Raw genomic sequence first — 23,059 nt, 5'->3', positions numbered from 1 at the left:
TTGCCACACCAGCCCGCATCCTAACACCACACCACCACTCCTAACCCTGCCCTCAGCAGCACCTTGAGCTCCAAACAATTTCAAACCAGCCTTCCTCATCAAAATTATGACAGTCTTATAAGCCAATTAGATGAACTAGTCCTTCCTAAAGCTCACACAATGCATGGCAATGGCTTACATGTGTTTTTCCTTTCTTATAATATTTACTCCAGCTTAAATAAATGACTCATGATGAGAACTTCAGACCCCTTAAAAGATTGGTAAGGCAAGTAACTGGACTCAGGAGACATCTAGATACCGCTGAAATCATACCACCATAGAGTCACTCACGTCAGCCAACCTCCTCCTCATATACACACCACCCTCGGCAAACGTGCCCTTATCCTCCATCTTTCTTCCTCCTCCAAACCCATCCCGTGCCGGGTCACTGTGTTCCCTGCCCTCCCGTCCCTGCACTCTTTCAGGCTTTGTTAACCTAAGTAAAGCCACCTTTATTTATTTATTTATTTTTTTTTTTTTTTAAAGATTTTATTTATTTATTTGAGACAGAGAGAATGAGAGAGAACACATGAGAGGGGGGAGGGTCAGAGGCAGAAGCAGACTCCCTGCCGAGCAGGGAGCCCGATGCGGGACTCGATCCAGGGACTCCAGGATCATGACCTGAGCCGAAGGCAGTCGCTTAACCAACTGAGCCACCCAGGCGCCCAGCCACCTTTATTTAAACAGTAATTCCCTTACTACAAATTTAAGACAATAGGGAAGCTTGGGAACCCTGTTAGGATATATAACCAAAGTGTAAGGAAGTAAAGAAACAGGGGGCTTAACTATGGAAGTTGACCTGGGAAACACATTATAAAAGAGGCTCTCTCTTTCCTCTCTTTTCTATCCTCACAAAGGCAGAACTTACTTCAAAACCAAAAAGGAAAAAAATAACTCTAGAAGCAAAGGAAATAAAGATAGAACTCTAGTTTTATTTTCATTTATTTTACTATTGAAGCATTTTTTTTACTGTAGCAATTAATAAGTATATATTCTTACTGGGTTTATTAATTAGCCAATTTCTAAATGTGGTCATAAGAACCAGAGGCTCAAAATAGGAAAAAATACTGCAAAGCTTCCTATATACTTAATAGAGAGAGTGGTCCTTTATAATTTAGGACAAAAAGGAGATACATTTGAACAAAATGACCTCCCTGTTGCTAAATCAAGAGAAAACAAGTAAGGATTTGTATATAATGCCTACTCTGAAGGAGATCATTTCAGAGCACTTAGCTAGTTTGTAGTAACCTAGCATCCTTTCCTTCTTAAAAAAAAAAAATAAAGCAACAAAAAACTCAAAGCAAAGAAATAAAAAAAAAAGTGAAGCCTCTCACTGCAGTTAGCATCCAGACTCTGTTCTGTGCTAGTCTCCGTGACAATTGGTAGAATTAAGCATGTCTCTGTTGGTGTTTTCTTTAAAACAATATGATAGCTTAAAAAGAAATTAACTAATTCAATTCTATCTTCTTTATTTTTTTTTTTAAAGATTTTATTTATTTATTGGAGAGAGAGAGAATGAGAGACAGAGAGCATGAGAGGGAGGAGGGTCAGAGGGAGAAGCAGACTCCCTGCCGAGCAGGGAGCCCGATGCGGGACTCGATCTCGGGACTCCAGGATCATGACCTGAGCCGAAGGCAGTCGCTTAACCAACTGAGCCACCCAGGCGCCCATCAATTCTATCTTCTTTAATTAGATGGCTAATCATTAGGAACCATCACCAAAACATACGGCTCATCTTCTGAATAGCCATTGGTATATTATCAACCCATTTCTCACCACTTCACTCAGAACCTTCTCTAAGTAGCAGGTATGGTTAGCAATGTCTATGCTAACCTACTGTCTCTAGTAATGCTTTAACCACATAGTTCATGATTATCACGTTTTGATGCAAAAACATTACATTTTATTAAACATAAAATTCTAGTAAGCGTGTTTTTCGGACATAAAAAAGAAAATTTTTAAAATATATACGAAACTTGTAACTCCCTGCTATGGACTGAATTGTGTCTCACTCCCTCCAAAGTTCCTATGTTGGAAACTCTACCCCCCCAGTGTGAGATACGGGTATTTGGAGACAAGGCCTATAAGGAGTAGTAATGGTTAAATGAGGTCATGAAGGTGAAGTCCTAAGCTGATAGGATTAGTGTCCTTATAAAAAGAGATAGAGAGCGCTCTCTCTCACTCTCTCTCTCTCTCTCTCTCTCTCTCCCCACCAGGCGAGGACACAGCAAGAAGGTGGTCATTTGCAAGCCAGTAAAAGAGCTCTCACAAAAAACTGGCACCTTCATCCTTATCTTCTCAGCCTATAGAACTCGAAGAGAAAAATGTCTATTGCGGAAGTCCTGCAGTCTGTGATGTTCTGTTACGGTAGCCTGAACAGACTAAGACACTCTGACTAGTCACTGTTCCTGCCACCTTGTCTAGGGCACCCACTTTCCGCCATACTTCCTATCCTCTTTCCTTGCTTTATTCTTCTTATTAGCACATATTATCATCTAACTTACAATAAGTGTATTTTACATTTATCCATTGATGCCCTGTTTTCCCTTGTTAGAATATAAGCTCCATGAGGACAGGGATGTTGTTGTTGTTGTTGTTTTATTCACTGCTACATCTCCAAAACCTAGAAGCATGCCTTAGCTTCTGACCTTTGGAACGGCAACCTTTAAAATGCTGAAGAATACGGGCCTGGCCTAGACACTCGGGAAAGACAAACAACACATAAATGAAAACCCAAACAAATAGAAAATGAGCGTAGACCCATTAATGACAATTAGAATGTAACAGGTGTAAACCTGGTGAAAGGCTTGTGTAGATGTTGTCTCACAGCAGAAAGTGCCCTTATTAGTGAAGGGATAATACCTTACCATCCTAGCTTGATATTTTGTAAGAACAAATTACCAAGCATGATGAATACTTCCAAGAACTTTCAACACACCCTGGTCAGTCTAAGAAAGCAATATGTATTATTTGCTTTGCAGGAGAGTAAATACTTTGAAATAATGGACACAAATCTATTCAAGCATAATAGTTATCATATTTCAATTTATTTCCATGTAAATTGCTTGTTACGTGCTGAGTTAGTACAAAGAATTATAAAAGAGATAATTGAATGCATTGAAAAATATAAAAAAATAAATGTGGCATATTAGACTACATGATTTTTAACTAAAAATCTTTGGATTGTGAAGGCATCACTTAACTCCCTATTTGAAATCTGGCAACAAACTCACTGCCAAAAAGCATATGCTATATCGAATTAGATCATCCCACAGAATACAGAACGTGCATTTTTAAGGCATATGTATGTTCAACAACATACTAATATATTTTGGTAACCACTAAATGTCAAACATTATCCATACAGGGTATTAACACATTAATGTTTTCATTAAAAAAGAAAGATCTCTTTCCTCATTACATTACGCATTTATAGAATAGAGAGCTGTCAAATAAATTACTGCAAAGTAGTTCAAGCTAGACCTTATAACACTTGAATCATATAATCGGGGGCAAATAACCTTTAAAATGAAAGATAAATGGTAAAATTTAAGGGCATTTAATTTGCATAAATTTAATGTTAACGGTCTTTTCCTGGTTTCATATTTTATGCTTAATTTATATATGTCATTCTATTAGGTCCTTAACACTCTTATAGGTCAGTTTTAATTTTTTCTAATTTTATTTTACCATAGTAAGTAATATGGAAGTAGTTTATCATATATAAAAATAAGGTGATCTCATAAAAATAATTTAGCATGACTAGAAATATTCTAGCATCAAGACCATATTATAGTTCCTTTGTTAATGCTTGCTTTGAAATAAATATGTGTATTTTAGATCCTTGTGTGTACAAAACTCATATTCAACTTTAAACTCTCAGAACTCAATTCCAAGGAATTCTTCCAGGTTAAGAAGTCATTGTGACTTTGGTATGCAGAAGAAGACAGAACAAAGAGCTTTACCTGGCACAGGGTTTGGTGTTCCTTTACTTTGAAAACAACATTAACATCTGACACTCAAGTTCCTGGCTTTAAAGTTTTATCCATTAAACTTCTACTTTAAACACTGAAATGAGTTCAAATACACCTGCTCAGACAATACTGTGTCACCTTTAACAATAAAATAGAACAAAGCATCCATTGATTAACTGTAATGATTTTAAGGTCATCCATGGCCCATAATCTCTAACAAATTATAAAATGCCTGCAGTGCATGAATTTAGCTATAGGCCAAAGTTGGACAGCAGAATATCAATTTATACACAGCAAAATACATTTTCTCTTCTTAACTTTCTTTGACTTATCTTTATGTGCCAACATCAATGGATTCTGGATGGTAAATGTTGCCACCATCCACCACTGGGATAATTTAAATGGATAAAACAGAGTGAAATTCCTTTCTCTAAGGAAATTTTACCTCCAACTATTACCTCCACTTTTTCTTGGAACAATATTTGATGAGAATGAAAGTTGTCCTCACTCATTTCAATCCAAATCAGAGATGAAAGGATTGAGGCTTCCTTTAGGACAAAGACTTTTCTTTTTCACTCGTGTCAACCAAAATTGAAATGGAGGGGGTTAAGTTATGAGATTCAAAACATTTATTATTCCCCATTATTTTATCACATTGTCCTACCTATCACTTAATGTGAAAATTAAGGACCATATGAATGTTCACCACACATTTGCTAGGGACTGTTATATCACTCGGCAGGCAAATTCTCATACAGATGCCCACAAAAATACCCAAATGATCAGTCTTTAAGTTTTGTTTTCAACCTACTTTTCAAATTCACTTTAAAGTACTTGACTTTTTGTTATACTGGTAATTTCAAGAACAGTTCCAATACCTTCAAACTGAAGCAGACCTATCTTAGAAAAATGAGATTTCTTCATAAGTGTATCAAATTGTCTGATAAAAATATGAAACTCTGTAATTGTACATGATTGAAAATATATGTATAAGCATGAAAACAATAATTAATACAGGTCACCCTGGGCTATGGTGCTTGTCAATTATCCTATTGATTTGGTAGTTTTACAGATAATCACTTATCTAAGCTCTACTCTAGCAAAAGAAAAAGAAAAACATACTATGGAGACCTATCTATCTAAATGGATAGAGAGATAAATGTATTATATTATGTTGACTGTCTCTCTGAAATAGGAAAATCCCAAACTACTACAGTTAATTGTATATTAGAATAGCATAAAGCTATTCTACTGGTGGTATTTATTTTCTCATCTAAAAATCATATTTGTGACAAAATATAAAATGTGCAAATTCTATATGCTCTGGCTTCAACCAAACCTAAGGTAAAAACAGAGACTTTATGGGGTTGGAATGTAGAATTTAGGGCTAAGCATTTCCAGTATTCAGAGTAAAACAGACTAATGTCAAGAACTTGGTTTCACTGGGACACTGGTTATCTCGAAAATAGTCTTGAAGACTTCCTTGCATGGAAGGACATGAAGAACAGTGGTTTCTAGTTTGTCATTTGTTTTCGTTGGACTTAATTTCTGTGAATTTCATATCCTGTTGTATTAATCTTATTGATGTTTAATGAGTTTTTTTGTTTTTTGGAGGGGAATATGGCACATTTGCTAAGTTGTTTTTATGTATTAGTTACAGATGATCCTGGATTTTTACAAATGGCTTGCAAATGTTCTAGACCTCTTATGACAAAGTGTTTCTCAGTTTTGCAAGTTTACTTACAAAAAAAAACGGAAATAAAACACCACCAAATACCATGGCAAAGGAAATAAATTCATGTTTACCTTTCAATACAACTAAATCTAAATGCATACCAATTTTTATAAAATAAGTCTACAATAACCTACTAAGTAAATCCGCTTACTAACAAAGATTAGGAAAAATTGCTGGTGAATCTTGACCAGTGGCTACATGATTATTAAGTCACATCATCCTTATAGTCCAGGTCATCTATAGGATCTCAACAACAAAAAAGGCTGTGCAAAATGCCAGAGTATGTATGGCCTCTTCAGGGCAGTTGCTAAAGGCAAGAGTTGAACTGCAGCAGAAGGGTCTCAGACTTCACCGTGATCGCTGAGTTTGCTCAAATTCTAAAATAGAAGAGGAAGAAATAAGCACATGTTCCACTCTTAAATTGGTACCATAATCAAAGAACAGTAGCAACTGATGCAAGCTGTCCAGCCAAGGTAAGCAAACAGACATTCTGTGAGGCATGAGAGTATGGCGGTTGAAAGCTCCAAGTCCAAGGTCAGACAGACTGCTGACTCTGAAACCAGCTCTCCTACTTACAAATGGTATAACTTCCCTGGGCCTCAGTTTCCTCATTTCTAAAAAGAGGTTAAATAATAATATCTACCTCATAAGGTTGTGGCAAGTCTAATGAATTAATATAGGTAAAGCTCTTAGGATATTTCTGTAATATAAGGAACACCCAATAAATGTTAGATATATCATAATAATAGTAATAGTAATAATTGTGTTGTCATTATTATTATTTTGTAAACACATACTGTTCTGATTGAATGTGATAGGGATGACTCTGGGAAGTACTAAATGCTGTTCTAGGGATGAGGAAAAGCAAAACGATTCAAAGTCAAAGAAAAATTGCAGGAAATCAAAGCTCTAGGAACAGCTCTAAGACTAACTATAAAGCCCAGTATTTGGAGGATAACTGTGATGCTTCATATCATGGGAGTGCTGGGCTCTGCAAATAATATTTCCAAAGACGGCAATATGAACTTAGAGTCAAGGGTATCAGAGCAGAAAAAAAAGCTATATAAGGCTAATATAAAGTTTTAGCATTTGACAGAGGTGGATTCAAATTCCCAGGATAGTAGATCCTGGAAGAAGCATTTATCTTACAAGCAAGCAGTTTGCACTTAATAAGTGATGCCCAAATCCTCTAAGCCATGATATTATTAGAAGACCCAATTATTAAACAATGTTTATAACCAATCCAAGTAAGGAATGGAAAAATTCCTTTATTATAGCAGAGGACTCTGAGAGGAGTAATAGGCTAATACAAAAAAAAAAAAAAAAAAAAAAAAAGCAAAGCTCTTGATTCTACATTCTAATTTTTCATATAATTCCCGCATGCCAACCTGCATGGCTCACCTTACTTGAATAGATGTTACTTAGTGCAGCAGATACTGAGTCAAAAGAAACTGGTTTCTCTGAGTCTGGGTTTCCACAGTGCTTCATTGCTTTTATCAAGGAAGCTACAAGAAAACACAAGTAATGTAAGGCTAGCTGGAGCAGCAGAAGGATCATGTTCAATGTTAGCCGAGAACCCTCCCTTACCTGTGCAATGTGCTAATGATACATCCACACTCCTGCTCTTACAGTCATTGTAAGCCTGGAGGGATGAAAATAGTATACCCATAATTAATTCAGGAGAGCAGGCTGGAAAGAAAAAGATGGGCTTAAGAAGAAAGAATTACTATTTAAAAACAACTAAAAAAAGCCAATGTTTATGATATCAGACCAGCAGAGGGAGGTATTGCTACACAGTCAGGCTCACCCTGGCAAACTTCTAAAAGACTGCCTTCGCCAACTAAGATTAATGCAGCAGGGTATTTACCTTTCTTGCAACTAAGTTTGGCTACTTACATGCTCATTTAATAAATGAAAGTTCATTTAATAAAAATTAAAACACCGCATTTCCTTCCCGGTAAGAATGATAGAAAGTTGTTCTCAAACTTCTTTGACTAGAAGTCAAGGACCCATTGATAAAAGTGATGACAACTGCTGACATACTGCTTAGTTTAATATTTTACAACAAGTTGTGATTATTCATGGACTCTCAAGTCCCATCCCTGGATGGTAAGCTGAGAACTAAAATAATTGAAGCCAAGTTTGATTGCCCAACTTCCATTTTTAAAAGTACATCAAGATGAGGGGTCCTAACTAAAGGGCTTGGCGTATTTTAGAGTCTTGCCTCATTCATGTCCTAGAAAACACCATGGAGGAACAACTTATTGAAGGCCCAGATTTTGAATTCACCCAGACCAAAGTCAACCCATGAAACTTAGTGAAAATAAATTGAGAAGTTTTAGCAACAGGATGGATTTGGTTATGTAATAGAAAAGTATCTTATATATAAAATATAGAAAGCATTTACAACACATTCTAAGAGTATGCATGATACATTCAAAAATTTCCCCTTCTATTGTTCCTGAAATAAGCGTTATATGTTAGAAGAATTGCAGAATAATAGGAGATGTCACTCTGAGCATGAATAAATAAGCAAACAAACAAACAATACATGGACTGAAACTTTGCCAAAATAAATGGCTCCTGTTTTTATAAAGTTAAAAAGGATTAATTCAAGGTGACTTGTGAGTGTTTGACTTTTTCTCAAGCTCAGGAAGCACAAACACATTGCTACAGGTGGTTTATTGATGTTGATAAACATAATCTCCAGTTCACTGACCTTCCCAGTGTCCTAAGTAGAAGAATAAATAAAAGTCATTCCATTTCCTTCAACCTATAACTCACAGCAGAAGTTCCTAGCACTACAGTGACTAAGGAAATAATCCAGGAATGTTAGGAAGCAGAAGACATGCACGGCTCAAGAGACTCTGTGGTTCTTTACTCTAGACCCTCTTCCAGCGGCTGAAACTAAAAACTAATATTAGTCACAATGATACTATTTGCATTTTAAGAAATGACTTTTGCAAAATGAAAACAAATAATAAAAGCTAGAATTATTGAGTACTTATTAACTTCTAGAAACTTTGTGGTGTGCTTTCTTTGCAATACATCACTGCAAAGCTTCACAACTTGATGAAGTGGGTGTGTCTACTTTCAGCTTACAGAAAAGTAAATACTTAAGCCCAGATCATGGAACTCATTATATGGCTAATATTCAGAGCCAGGATTTATCTATCTTTAAAGTCAATGTTCTTAATATACATCATAATTTACTGTAATCATGATGAAATAAACCAAATAGTAATAAGGAAATTAAAAAGGCAAATTGACACAAAACTGCTGGTGTCCTATATACAGAAAGGAAACACCAGGCCAAGAGCAAATGTTGTTTTTCACTAATCTAAAAATAAAATGCATCGGTTGATTTATCTCATAATTCCATTGTGTAGTATTTTAAAACTGTGAAGATGAATGGAAAAAAACCAAAAAACCAAAAAACCTCTTTCTCAGCATGCCCAGTACCCGAATTACCTGGATTCCTCTGAATTTTCAACTTTAGATCCTAAACTTAGTGGGAATAGGTAACCATTTCCTCCTATTTACTAACTCTAATCCTGATATGCAATATCTAGAGAGAGGCACTAATGAACATTTGAGCATATTCAAAATAAATTTAAAATATAATTAAACAAAAACTGTACCTCCTGGTCTTTCCCAGTAAAGGGACAATCCTAATCTAGTGTTTCTCAGAATATGATCTTGGACCACTTGCCTCAGAATCACCTGTGGTTGTTTAAATAAAGATTCCTGGACCAAAACTAGGACCCAGAAGACTGTGCTGTTGATGAGCACCCCAGGTGAGCCTTCCGCACATCCACTGAAGAGCACTCTTCTAGACCCTGGTGACGCAGAGGAAAGAGAAAGGCTGAACACAGGGAGCCCTCCAGTCAAGAACTATCTGTCTACAGTCCAGATTTGGATGCAAGAAAACATGACGTATTCAGGTTGAACTATGCCAAACTGTGCAGTTTTTATAGTGAACAACAAGAAAATGAAAGCATATTATATGGGGGGAAAAAAGGTGACATACTAAAAACAGCCACTGGATTTAAGTCTAGGATATTTAACACTCAACAGTTTTTGCATGATTTGCTTTCTAAATATCTGCTCATACTGAAACAAAATCATCCCCTCATTTTTACGAGGTGAATAAACTGTGATCCAGGAAGGTTAATGATTTCCCCCCACACCTCATAGCTAGTGGGACGATACTGGGACCACACCCTGACTGTCACACACTGAGCAGCTTCTCTTCCCCAAATTCTTGCCCTTATCTTCATAGGAAAGGATACTGAAGTTGACCTTTGCACTATGTTTCTTGTTTTGGTTTTTGTTTTTTTGACCTCTGACTATCTTGAATTTGGGAGTTCGGACATTTCAAATTTATATTTATAAATGAATAGAGGCACAACCACACAACACCACAGAAAACAACCAACACCCATAATGTAAAACAGTCTAGAAACTACTGATCTTAAATCTTTAAAGCCCTATGTCCAATTTCTGCATCTTGCCCTGATGAGTAACTAACACAAGACCATCCCATCCTCCATAAATAAGTAGACAACTGAACAAAAATATACGAACAACTGTTTTTAGACAGTGGGAACAGGGAGCACAGGACTGAGTTCCCTGAGAGAAAGAAGACAGATGAGACAAGCTCTCTAAGAGCTCAGCTTTCTGCACAAAGCTGCTTCTGGGCCAGAGAGTGATGGATGCCTGAGTAAAATGCAAGAGCTTCACTGAGCTGAGCAGACGGAAGTAGAGTTCAGGAAGGATTAGGTGGGCGAAATCTGTGGGAGAGAGTAATGGAAATGAGGGAGATAAGCAGAGAAAGAGCTCCAGAAATTTTCACAGGATTTTGATTAAGTTTTTGACAGAATACAAAGCTACCCATGGGAGAGACTATGAGGCAAGGGTAGAGAACCCCTGGGGAGCAGATACCCAGAAACAGGAGAGCTGAGTTCCATGCAGCAGAAGCTGGTGGAGGACTGAGGACAGTTGAGGAACAGATGTTGCTCCATCCTCAAGACCCTTCCCCAACAAATTTAAGACACTGAACGAGAGAACAAATGGAAAAAGGAGGTAACTTCCCTGTTGACATAGTATTTACTAAAAAAAAAATAGGGATGCCTGGGTGGCTCAGTAGGTTAAGTGTCTGCCTTCGGCTCAGGTCATGATCCCAGGGTCCTGGGATCGAGTCCTGCATCAGGCTCCCAGGGAGCCTGCTTGTCCCTCTGCCCATCGCTCCCCCTGCTTTGTAGATAAAGCCCAAATAAATAAATAAAAATTTATTTTTATTTATTTCTCTCTCTCTGACAAATAAATAAATAAAATCTTTTAAAAAATAAGTGGAGGAAAAAAATTCCAGAAGTGTCTGAGTTTTCCTTGAATTAGAAAAATTAGGTGTTCTTCTTTCTGTAGAAATGTCCTGTGAGCCATGTTCATTTTAAGGAAATAAGCAGTTTTATATTTTGCACACCAGGACCAAGGAGACACCATGAAGATCATGGGGTAGAGAAGTAAGCACCATCATCCGATAGAATGGAGAAAAGCCCCTGCACTGGGGACTGTTTGAGGGATCAGATATGGTATCTGGTGAAACTACACCCATCCATGAGGGTAAGAGAAAACGTCCTGCCATCACCAGGGCCACTTTTTCATGGAGGGGACTTTTCTTTCTAGAAGCCTGTAAGCTGACTGCCCAGCAGGCACTACATGCCCACTACATCCCAAGCCTGTGTTCTGTCCTCTCTGATTACCCCATGTGATCACCCCCACCCTTGGACCCCACACATACGCACACCAGAAGCTTGATGGGATCTCCTGAAGACAACTCTATGGCAGTGGGAGGCGGCAAGTTCTACGTCCTTAGGGGAGAATGGGTGAGGTGAGTGTTGAAACAAGTGGAGTCAAGACCCCAGGGCTGAGAGAGTAGCTGGTGAAAACCCCCGTTACTACAGAAAAGGGAAAGAATCAGTCCAAACACAAGCTATGTAAATACCTCAACAAGCATGGAGACTCCAGAATAGTCAAAAAAAGTCACTCCACTGCAATCCAGGATTAAAAAGCTCTTCTCATTTAGGCATGGCTGTGACACGTCGTCTGTAGGAGAAACAGAGACTCGAGTTAGGGAGAATTCTTAGAGCTTGCTGCTGCTGACCGTTGAATGTGGAAAGGTAACAGTGGTTTAACAAGACTGATTCCAAGCACTTTCCAGTTTTTCTATTTTTCACTTAATTACGGATTACTTCTGAACTCTTTAACTTTTAATTATTTGAACATGATTTCAGGTAATTATTACGTAACTCAGAGAGGAAGATGGGATGGGTTAATTACCTCTCATTCCACAGAGAGACAAACTGAAACTCAGCAATCATTTTCACTAACCTCTTTTTTTAAAATTTTATTTTATTATGTTAAATAAAAAATTTTTTAAATATGAATTTTTCTGAGATCTTTAAGACTCATTCTTTATTTACTAGAAAACATAATTGTCATTGGTACTATCTACAGGAGAGGCTTGGAAAAAAAGTAACTATAATTTGAAAAAAATATTAGCAATTGTTTTATTTAGAAATGTCAAAAAAATGTCAATGAATTGCTTTTCCTGAAAGAAGCCACATAAATTATTATCTACAACTATTACTATATGGCATGAGTTCTATCATCCCCATTCCTCAGCCAGACAGACATGGCTAATCAATCATGGTACTTTTTCCACTGAGGTCAAAGATCTTAGAATTTTTATCAACTCACTGCTTCAGAAAGCCACTAGTAGTTCACAAGAAACGTATCTGTCAATCTGAACTCAATGCTACCATGAAAAAACAATCTATTTAGATATTATTTAGAGGGATTGATCACTGGATCTAAATGACCAGAAAATGGTGGTAAAAGGTACAAAAAATTCTTTAAGAAACAAGTTTTTCTTCTTCCCTAACTTATCACACTTATTTCACTTGTAAATTGCACTTGTCATTCTCTATATTTTCTTACAGTTATTTCATAACTTAAGTGGTGATAGGCTGTTAACTATAAAAGTGTTTGGGTTTTATCAACAGCAGTACAAAAATTTCCCTTCTATTGTCTCACTGTGCTTGCTTTGTCTTTCATTTTTACATCCAGTTTCCTCTTTCCCATTCATTTAATCAAAATAGAGCATATTTTCAGACCATTCAAAATGAAACAAAATAAAACAAATGAATTGTGCCATGTAGTTGTAGATAATAATTTAAGCAAGCTATTTTAAGAGAAACAATTCATGATGCCTTTTCCAAATAAAAAAAGACACCTTTAGTAGTAAAGTTACCAATTCACTCAAATGAAAATTTAAATAGAATGGACACTTCTGAAATCTTTTCACAAATAAGTGAAGTTTTCTTTTACACAGTACCCTCTCAGTTTTGCCACTGTACTGATTTTATGGCTATAACCTTGTGTTCTAAGCTTCTAAGTAAATCAACCAGTGCAATAAAAATCACATCATCGTAGAAAAGAGTAAAGTGAATTCACAGCTGATATCCTGCCTTAAGCAAAATGAGGTAAGCTTGGAGCATGTGCAAAGGAGACAACTAATATACACCCATGTGGGATGTGGTAAATGATGGGCTTTATCTACAAAAAACAACATTTCAGAAAGGAATTAACCATCAGGTGTGGGTGGGCAATTAACTCCAGACTGTGGAAGCCAGTTCTTTCCTGTAGAATATTCATTAACTCCTTTAATTAAAAAGTATTCACAGTTGCTTAATTTAGGAGTGCTTTTCATATACTTCAAAAGGTTCTTGACAGTCTGTGAGTCACTCATAATTTTTTGAGAAGGGATTTTCTGTTGATACCAATTAACTATTGAGAAGCAGATTTGCACCTCTAATTTCTCAAGAAAACAGGAGCTATGAAATATTTAGAACAAACCACAACATTCTCTTTGGAAAACATGTGCACATATTATCAAGCATCTCATGTGTTCATTCATTCATTCAAGCAGGCAGTCAGTATAGACATATTCAGGGCTCTGGGTGCTGTGCTAAGTAAGGCCAGTAGAATTGTAAACAAGAGAGATGATGTTCTCTGCCCTCCATAGACTCACAACCAAGCCAGGAAACCAGCTGATTGAACTAGTAGTTTGAAATATTCTGAAGGCTGGAAAAATTATGCACAAAGTGCTAAGGAGATATAGGAGTGACCTGGTGTGGGGGAGAGAATAATGGCCACCAAAGATGGACATCTTTGTCCTTAATGGACATCTTAATCCCCAGACCTGTAAGTAGGTCTGTAAACGGCAAAAAGAATTCTGTGGGCTTGATTAAGTTAAGAACTTAAGATACGGATGTTATCCTAGATTATCCGGGGGGGTGGGGGGTCCGATGTAATCACAAGGGTCCTTATGAGAGGAAGGTGGGAGGATGGGAATCAGAGAAGATGTGGTGGTAGAAGAAGTCAAAGAGAAATCTGATGATGCCACCATGCTGCTGATTTGAAGAAGGAGGAAGAGGCCGAGAGTCATGGAATGCAGATGGCTTCTAAAAGTTGGGAAGAGCAAGGAAATAAATGGATTTTCTTCTAGAGCCTCCAGGAAGAATATAACCGTGCCAAAACTTTGATTATCTCCTGTAGGATTCATTTCAGCCTCTGTCCTCTAGAACTATATGTGTGTTGCTTTAAGCCACTAAGTCTGTGGTAATTTGTTACAGTAGCAATGGGAAACCAATATACCTGGGTTGCTGGTGTGGGGAGTGAGGATTGGTGGTGAGGGCAGGGAACTTGTTTCAGATAAGTTTTAGGATCCGTGATAGCAGAGATCATGCCTGCTTTCTTCAGCTTTGAACATGCAGTACCTGTCATGGTGCCCAGGACTAAGTAGATGTTCAGTAAATACAAGAAACATTTGCTGAGGGAACAGGACATGAAACAATAAATGCAGGAATGAAGAGAAGAACAGAATACATGAGCAGACATCTGGAGGATGAGTAGAAGTTTAGCAGGTGAGAAGGAGTGGAGTTCAGCTGGCAAACCAGAACCCTAAGAGACATGTGTGCAGGAGTGCCTCTTGGGAATGGCATAATGGGACTACAATGTTTTGGGGACATGACCTCCCCAAATGGAATGATAATGGAAGATTTCACATTTGAGCAATTTTTGTTTTCATTCAGATAAATATGACTGCCATCTTATCATTTATATAGTTTGTTTCATAGATTTTGATTATTCAATCATGTGCTCAACTACAAATCTTCCTCTTCTGTGAAAATTATTGGGGGGGGTGTGGATTTTTTTATTCTCTTATCTGTTTCCCACTCCTTTGCTCAGCTATGTCTCCCTTTGATTTAGTCACTTCCAAATCTATTCTGTGTTCTCCCCAAACCCGCTGGACGTCTCTTGGATGACATCTCAGCATCTTATATACACCACCCTCCAAAGTCAACTTATCTTCCCTTTTCACTCCCCCCAAGTTCTCATCATCCCAGTGTGAGAGGTTCAGAGCTTCAGAATGATTGTTTGTTTTTCCCTCTCCCCTCCTCCAACACTCAAACAGTGCCGGCTGTGTTCCTGACATGCTGAAATCTCTTTCAAGTTCATCCTCTCCCTCCATTTTCATAGCCTTGTGACCACAGCAGAGGGATTAAGGTGCTTGTCTCCCTGCAGACTGCTTTCAGACCAGGTTCTCCTGTCCCAGCTTTGAGCATCCCTTCCTGTATGCCTGCCCGCCTGCAACAGGGACCCGAGTTGTGCCTCTATTCCTAACTAACTTGTGAATATTCTTGTTTGTGTAATTTGTTGTACACAGACTCTCATTTCTGCAGGTTGCATAAGTAGATGTGGAATTGTTGCTAATAGGGATGTATATCTTTAACTATACAATTTTGCCAAACCATTTTCGAAGGTAGTTATAACATTTTACACCCCCACCAGCATTGTAGGAGACTTCTTGTCCTACATTCTCACTAACCTTTGGCATTGTCAGACTTTTAAATCTTTACCAATTACATATGTACATACATATTACTGGAGCAATGTAAATTAAGTCCACTATATATATATATTTAAATATTTAATTTACATTGCTCCAGTAACTACTGTAATAGTCAAGCATATTCTCACACGTTTACTGGTAAATTTGAAAATGCCTCCTCATGTCTTTTACCCATTCCTATTGGGTCATCTGCCCTTTTTTATTCATTGATTTGTAAAGGAGTACAGTCCTTTCTCCACGTTATATGTTATATCTATCTTCCTCCACTCTGGCTTATCTTCTCATGCTTTAATATGGTGGCTTTCACTAAACAAAAACTCTTAAAAATGATCTAGTAAAGTCTAACGATAATTTTCTTTATGCTTAATGCTTTGCATTTCTTGTGCATTTTCTCCTATATCTTCTTCTAAATTTATATTTTGTTTACCACTCTTAGGGTTTTGATTCACCCGGTACTGATTTGGTGGTACGTTGTGTGAATTGCAATGAATAATTTCATTCACTGTAGACACATGATTGTCACATCATTAGCAAGCCTGTCCTTTCCTCACTGCTCAGCATGTCAGTTTTGTCACAAATCAAACACCAATATGTGTGAAATTTTTCTCCCCTTCTGGGCCCCCTACTTTGTCCTATTGATCTGTTCATTTATCTTGGAACCAATACCATACTGCATTGATTATGAAAGCATTATAATATATCTTGACAGTTAAAATATTCTCTCCCCCTTGTTCACATATTTTAAGAGTGTCTTCTCCTATTCTTGGCCTTTTGAATTTCTATACAAAATTTAGAATAAGCTTGTCAATTGCCATTAAGATGTCCTATTGGAACTTTAATAGGGACTAAATTTATATTTATAAATCAATTCAACATAAATAAAACTGACACCTTTTCAATATTGAGTATTCTAACCAATGGACATTGTAGTTTCCTTCCATTTATCTATAAATACCATTTACTTAAGTGTTCCAAGTATTTTTTTATTGCAAGTATTTTTAATACCTTGTAATAAAGTTTTACACTTCATCCTGTGTAAGTCTATACCTTTTACTTAAATTTGCTGCTAAAAGAGAGCAGTAGGTGAGATGGAGGAGGAGAAGGAAGGGAAGGAGGAAAAGAGGGAAGGGGAGCAGAAGGAGGAATGAGGGAGAGAGAAGACAGAGGAGGAAGGAGGAAGAGAGAAGTAGAAATAGGAGGAGGGGGGGAGAAGGGCAGAACAGGGAAAGAAGGAGGAGGACAGTGGGAGGGAGAGGTGGAGCAGAGAGAGAAGGAAGATGAGGACAGTAGAGGGAGGCAGAATGGCAGGAAGAGGAAAGAGGACTTATTCTCTGGTCTATATTCAGTCAGGACACTTAGATTTTTTTTTTTTTAAGCTAACTCACCGTTGCAGTTGCCATTGGATAGAGAATTCAGCAACGTGTTTTGTTCACACTGAAATGAAAATGAACATAAAGAAGAATAACATAAAAATTCACTTCTGTTCTTGAAAACAGCACATCTTTCTTTTCTCCATAAATAATAAAAAAATTAGGCTCGAAATATTATTTTTCACTAGTCTTTTTTTCTCAGAATGATAAATACAACACATTGAAATAATAAAATGACCATTGGTTCTAAGTAGCTCAGTAAATAACATACATTCCCAAGTCAGACTATCTGTTTAAAACATTTTCTGCAAGACTAAGTTTGTTTTGACTTTTGATCACGAATTAAACATTTGCATCTGTTTTCATGTAGTGTATCCAATCAGAAATTAACCTCATTAACACAACATTCTCTGAGAGGGAGTCATTGACCATATATTTCATATTATATGAAAGTGAACTGTTCACCTGCAGCGCCATGAAAATGCCTGGGAAACAGTCCCGATTTATGGAAATGCTAGAAAATGAAAATAACACTGCATCCTACAATTAAAGTTCTTTGAAATTGACAATAATTGATGCCTCTAATGAGATCACATGCTATCTACTTCTCAAATGTTGATGATGATGATAGTAATTGATATTTTTGACTACTTGCTATATACCAAGGACTCTGTTAATTATTTGATTCAGAAAAATCCTATGAATTTACTAATCTCATTTTCCATAAGAGGGAGCTAAAGATTGGAAAGGTTAAATAACTTCACTGAAGTCACAAAGCTAGTAAGAACCTCAGCTAAAACCAAAGGTCATGCTTTTCCATTCAGACCCTCATGTTCCCAAGCACTACATTATACCACTTCTCCGAGACATCACATCAGTTTCATCTTAAAGGCTGACTAGAGAACATCTATTTTCTCTTCCAGATACCCAGTGGTGCAGCTTATATACTTTAATTCTGGCTCTGACAGTTATCAGCTGTATTTCCACCAGGTAATTTTACATTTCTAAGTCTCAATCTTCCTTTTTTGTAGCATTCAGGTAATACCACTTACATCATGGGGCTGGCGATGATTAAGTTAGCCTAATTAAAGGGACTCGTCCTTGAGAGACATTCAATGAATGTGAGTTTCTTTTCCCTCCTCTTATCTTTAATCTTGTCTGAAATCTGTGCAATAATTTATGTAGATACTCCACCCTCAAGGAGTTGAGGCACAACTCCACACTCTTTACCTGTGGGCTGCTACACCCTTATCTTACCATGATAAATTCCAATAGAAGGATATTCCACAAAATACCTGACCAATACTACTCAAAACTGTCAAGGTCAATGAAAAAGAAAAGTCTGGGACACTGTCACAGTGAAGCAGAATCTAAGGAGACAAGACAACTAAGTATAATGTGATATCCTGGATGGAATCCTGGAACAGAAAAAGGACACTCAATAAAACTAAAGAAATCCGAATAAAGCATGAACTTTAGTTAATGATAATGTACCATTGATTGTAACAACACTCAGTAAAACTAAAGAAATCTGAATAAAGCATGAACTTTAGTTAATGATAATGTACCATTGATTGTAACAAATATGTCGCACTAACCCAAGATGTTAATAACAGCAAAAACTGTATGGTGCAAGGGTGTATAGGAACTCTCGGTACTAACACTTTTCATTTTTTTTTGTATGTCTAAAACTGTTCCAAAAACTAAAGTCTATTTAAAAAAATACCTGGTCTGAGCAAAAGAAAATTTTGGATAAACAGCAGATTGAAACTTCCTTTGCAAAGTGAGTTCACAAAATGGTGATTATTATATGAGTATCTATATATAACCTATATAATAATGAACATGAATTCAATAAACACTAGCACCCTGAGATCCTTCTAAGCTTCTACATTCAGGAAGATATTTAATGATGACATGTAGGAAATATATTGTCACAGTACAACAAAACAGGAAGTCCTTTATCAGTTTGTGTTTTGAATACAGTGTGATTCTTCTTGCCCTAGGGTGTTTTAAATGCCCATCCATCACGGCCATCTGCTGAAAATGCAGCTGGGAGAGAAGACCAAGGCCCCAGCAGAGCACCCCAGTTTAAGACAGAACTGTGGACCACTGTGCAGAGTGCAGTGAAAGTAGGTAAAGCTGTGGCAGAAATTAACTGATGCAGACTCCTTACTCTAAAACTAAAATTGGAACAAGCACGGGTCTTAAAACAAGAAGTAGATATCCCAGACACAGTGTATGATAAGAATAAGATGAGATGTCCCAAAGAGCATCCATGCTACTCAAGACCATCCATGTAACCATTCTGAATAAAGGTTTATCTATGATTCCTCAGACAGCAGAGCTTCCAGATTACCATGTGAATCCTTAGTGTATCCTTTAAAACTCACAGTCTGTAAATACATACAATATTTGCATTATTCTCATTATAGTGAAACATACTCTCAAGAAATCCTTTCTCACCACCATAGAGTTCTGAGTTAAAGAATCCCTTTGGATGTCATTATGTACCAATAACCTAGATTCAATGAACTCTACTTGACTATTAGACTCAAATTTCTTAAGTCCCAAGTAGGTGAAATCATATATGTGGAAACTCCTCCCAGAAGGCTGCATTAATGAGGTTTATTTCTGACTTGATATGCTACAAGATATGCCAATTTTCAATTTCTGAAAACACGCTGGAACAACCTTAGTCTTGCAGGAAAATATTCTAAGGAAAATACTATCAACTATCAATAAACAACTGGTTATAACAATATTCATGTCAGATACCCTACCAGACATGATAAAGCCTACAAAGAAGCATATCATTTCAAGAAGTAAATTTACATTTTGGCAAAATAAAACTGCAAGTTTCTTATGGGTTAATTAGATTATTTGGAATTGTGGACAAATTTTCCCACAATATTACTGTGTGTGGTGGTTGTGAGCTTACGTCAGCCACAAGAACCTGCCTATCTCATAATAGAGCTAAACACTGCTATAAAGTAAGCATGGCTTTGTAAAAGAAAGAGGCCTTGTATCCAATGTGAACAACTAGGAATGATGTCCATCTTTGGCATGAGTGCAAGTGCTTCTCAACCCAAAATTACAGGTGGGGTTCCTAATAATCTGCTGAAAGTGGCATCCTAAAAAGTATAGTGAAAGGAAAACACAGGGCTGGAGATATACAGGCTGGGTCAGTCTTGTAGGGTTGCAACCTGTGTGGTCATAGATTCCCATGCTTAGAAGGGTCCCCTACTTGGTTTAATGCTCTGCTAATGCCATCTTGAAATTCTCAATAATTGTTGAACAAGGAACCTCACCTTTTCATTTTGCACTGAGCCCAGCAAATAATATATCTGATCCTGTGTTTATGGCCTCTATGGTGTGGATTAGTATGAGGCCCAGAGGTAGAAGCATAAAGCTGCAAGGAACAGGAATGTGTTACTGGACAGCTCCTGAGATGCTAGAAATGGGAAAGTCAATACTTCCTATGTACCTGAGTGACTGGGGATAATACACACTCCGAATTGTAATCTGAAGTAGTCATGGAAAGCTTCATGGAGAGGGTACTACTTGTGCTCAAACTAATATTAGTTAAGATTTTATAGTATTGAGTAGGCCAGATATTCTTGCAAGTATCCTTGCATATATTAACTCATTTAATCATCCTGATTATAGACCAGGAAACTGAATCACAAAAGGTTTAATAACTCAGTTAAGTTCCCACAGCTCATCAATGGCAAACCCAGGCAGCTTAGCTCCAAAGTCCATGCTTAAGGGCTTAAGGATTCAAATAATCACAGATAGCTTATTTACATACAATCAACATGATGCACAGTTGATATCTCTGTTAATGAAGATAACTTGTGGAGATAAAGAATGCTAGTTTTTTATAATAATGTTATAATGATGGCAATAGTTTATGCTTCTCTGAAGTCATTTATCGTATTCTATCTCTTTTAGATTTGGATCGGACTCTTCTCTTCGTAAAAAGGTCCTTTAAGCTAAATGATTTGTCTTATTTATTCTTCTCAGAGTTATAGTATATAGTACACATGTCCACTAGATATATGCTGAGTGAATGAATGAATGAATGGGAGTGATTACCTAAAAAATAACTACAAGAACCAAATGAAAAGTATAATACAATAGAAGGCTTTGCTGAAGGAGAGGTTTCCAAGCACTCTAATAATGTATTATATTTCATGATTCATATCTTAGTATCACGATATAAGGTTATTTGTAGTACATTATTATAATCATGAACTAGCTGATCCTACCTTGCTGATATCATCCAGTAGCTGGTTGCTTACATTTTCTTTTTGGATTATGTTCATTAGATCAGTATGAAACTTCTTTGCATTCAGGAAAACAAGTGGGTTATTTATTGAGATAATTTTCACCTGCTGCAGGGTTTCCTTTTGGAGAATAGGAATAAATTCAGAGTTCTGAATGAAATAAAAGAGGATAACTCTATCCAAAGAGTCTAAATCTTACAAATACAAATGTCACTCAATGATGGAAGAAATCTCTTAGTCAAGGTTGTCATTATTAAAACTTATTTGGAGAACCTAACATACTATCATGCTTCTTAGGAAAAATATGTACTTCCTATTTACTAAAAAACATTAATAACTAGGAGATGAGCCTGCATCTTTTCAGGAAATGGCCCTTACTCCTACTGATTTGGGGATGGCAACATCTTAGGATATCCAGAGAGTACCAGGAAGCCCTGTCCTCCCAAAAGTATGTCTTCCATACAATCTAGAAATCAAAAATTCATTCACTTGACCATCAGCATTTTTTAATGAAAATGTCCTAAAGGGTCAACTCTCAGTCATTTACCTCATAATGACATAGCTTTCTTTTGGCTGGAATTATAACCTTACAAGTGACCAATAGTCCTAATTAGGAGTAAGAAACCAAGAGGTAGCATGGGGAATGTGGTTTCACTTTGGGCAGGCCTAGGTTACACCGGATTGCCAGGATGCAGGTAAGAGATGCAGGAAGGGAGAAGAAAAAGCTTCCAAACAAAAGGAGCCTGCTTTGGCCATTGCCCAGGTCTTCCTGGCACCAACTGGTGGTATGCAACTGAAATCATGCTCTCCATGACCTTTGGGGCAGGGGCTGACCTAGAAATGGAGAAGATAGTAAGTTCTATGAAATAACTCCTTACCAACTAAATAAAGCAATACTCCTTCAGGCTTTAGTACTTGCATAGAATAGGAAACCCAGGGAATAGTGAAGCATACAGGCAGAGAAAGAAAGATAAAAGAAAGAAAATATTAGGTATTACTCTCAGCTTCCTCATCTTTTAAAGTAGGTACATATTTTTTTTAAAAATGGTTATCAACTGGCTATATGACTTCCACTCGTTTTTTTTTTTAAGATTTCATTTATTTCTTTGACAGAGACACAGCGAGAGAGGGAACACAAGCAGGGGGAGTGGGAGAGGAAGAAGCAGACTCCCTGTGGAGCAGAGAGCCCGATGGGGCACTCGATCCCAGGACTCTGGGATCATGACCTGAGCCAAAGGCAGACACTTAACGACTGAGCCACCCAGGTGCCCCAATGTAGGTACATTTTTTTTTAAACTACATAATCTCAAAACATTTCTATGGCTACACAACTGATTAAACTCTAGAAAGTGAGATTTGCTACACATAAATAATTCCAGAAAACAAAAACCTTACATTATCAAATTAACTTTTAATCAAGAGTAAACCTCTTACAGAGAAAGACAAATCAAGAAACAGACTCTTAATTAGAGAGAAGAAACTGATGGTTACCAGAAGGGAGGAGGGTGGGGGGTGGGTTAAATAGGTGATGGGGATTAAGGAGAGCGCTTGTAACAAGCACCAGGTGATGTATGGAATTGCTGAATCACTATAATGTACACCTGAAACTAATATAACACTGTACGTTAACTCACTGGAATTAAAATAAAAACTTTTTTAAAAAGTGTAAATCTCTT

The 23,059-nt window shown here is 37.1% G+C and overlaps 1 protein-coding gene across 1 annotated transcript in view; it reads right to left on the bottom strand.

Annotated features, from left to right (window-relative positions):
- Window positions 1–3,153: 3,153 nt before the first annotated feature.
- Window positions 3,154–23,059, bottom strand: part of SLC26A7 (solute carrier family 26 member 7) — a 110,922-nt gene continuing 91,016 nt past the window's right edge. Inside the window, exons 14-19 of the mRNA XM_032421684.1 lie at window positions 21,366–21,503; window positions 17,110–17,158; window positions 11,753–11,853; window positions 7,336–7,390; window positions 7,150–7,253; window positions 3,154–6,125 (exon numbers count right to left, since the gene is read on the bottom strand). Of these exons, the coding sequence (XP_032277575.1) occupies window positions 6,090–6,125; window positions 7,150–7,253; window positions 7,336–7,390; window positions 11,753–11,853; window positions 17,110–17,158; window positions 21,366–21,503 (483 nt within the window). The 3' untranslated portion in view covers window positions 3,154–6,089. The remainder of the gene's footprint in view (window positions 6,126–7,149; window positions 7,254–7,335; window positions 7,391–11,752; window positions 11,854–17,109; window positions 17,159–21,365; window positions 21,504–23,059) is intronic.

This window comes from Phoca vitulina, unplaced genomic scaffold (genome assembly GCF_004348235.1).
Source record: "Phoca vitulina isolate PV1807 unplaced genomic scaffold, GSC_HSeal_1.0 scaffold25, whole genome shotgun sequence".
NCBI classification, from domain to species: Eukaryota; Metazoa; Chordata; class Mammalia; order Carnivora; family Phocidae; genus Phoca; species Phoca vitulina.
Note: the sequence above shows the minus strand (reverse complement) of the source record. Positions and strands in the feature narration are given on the sequence as shown.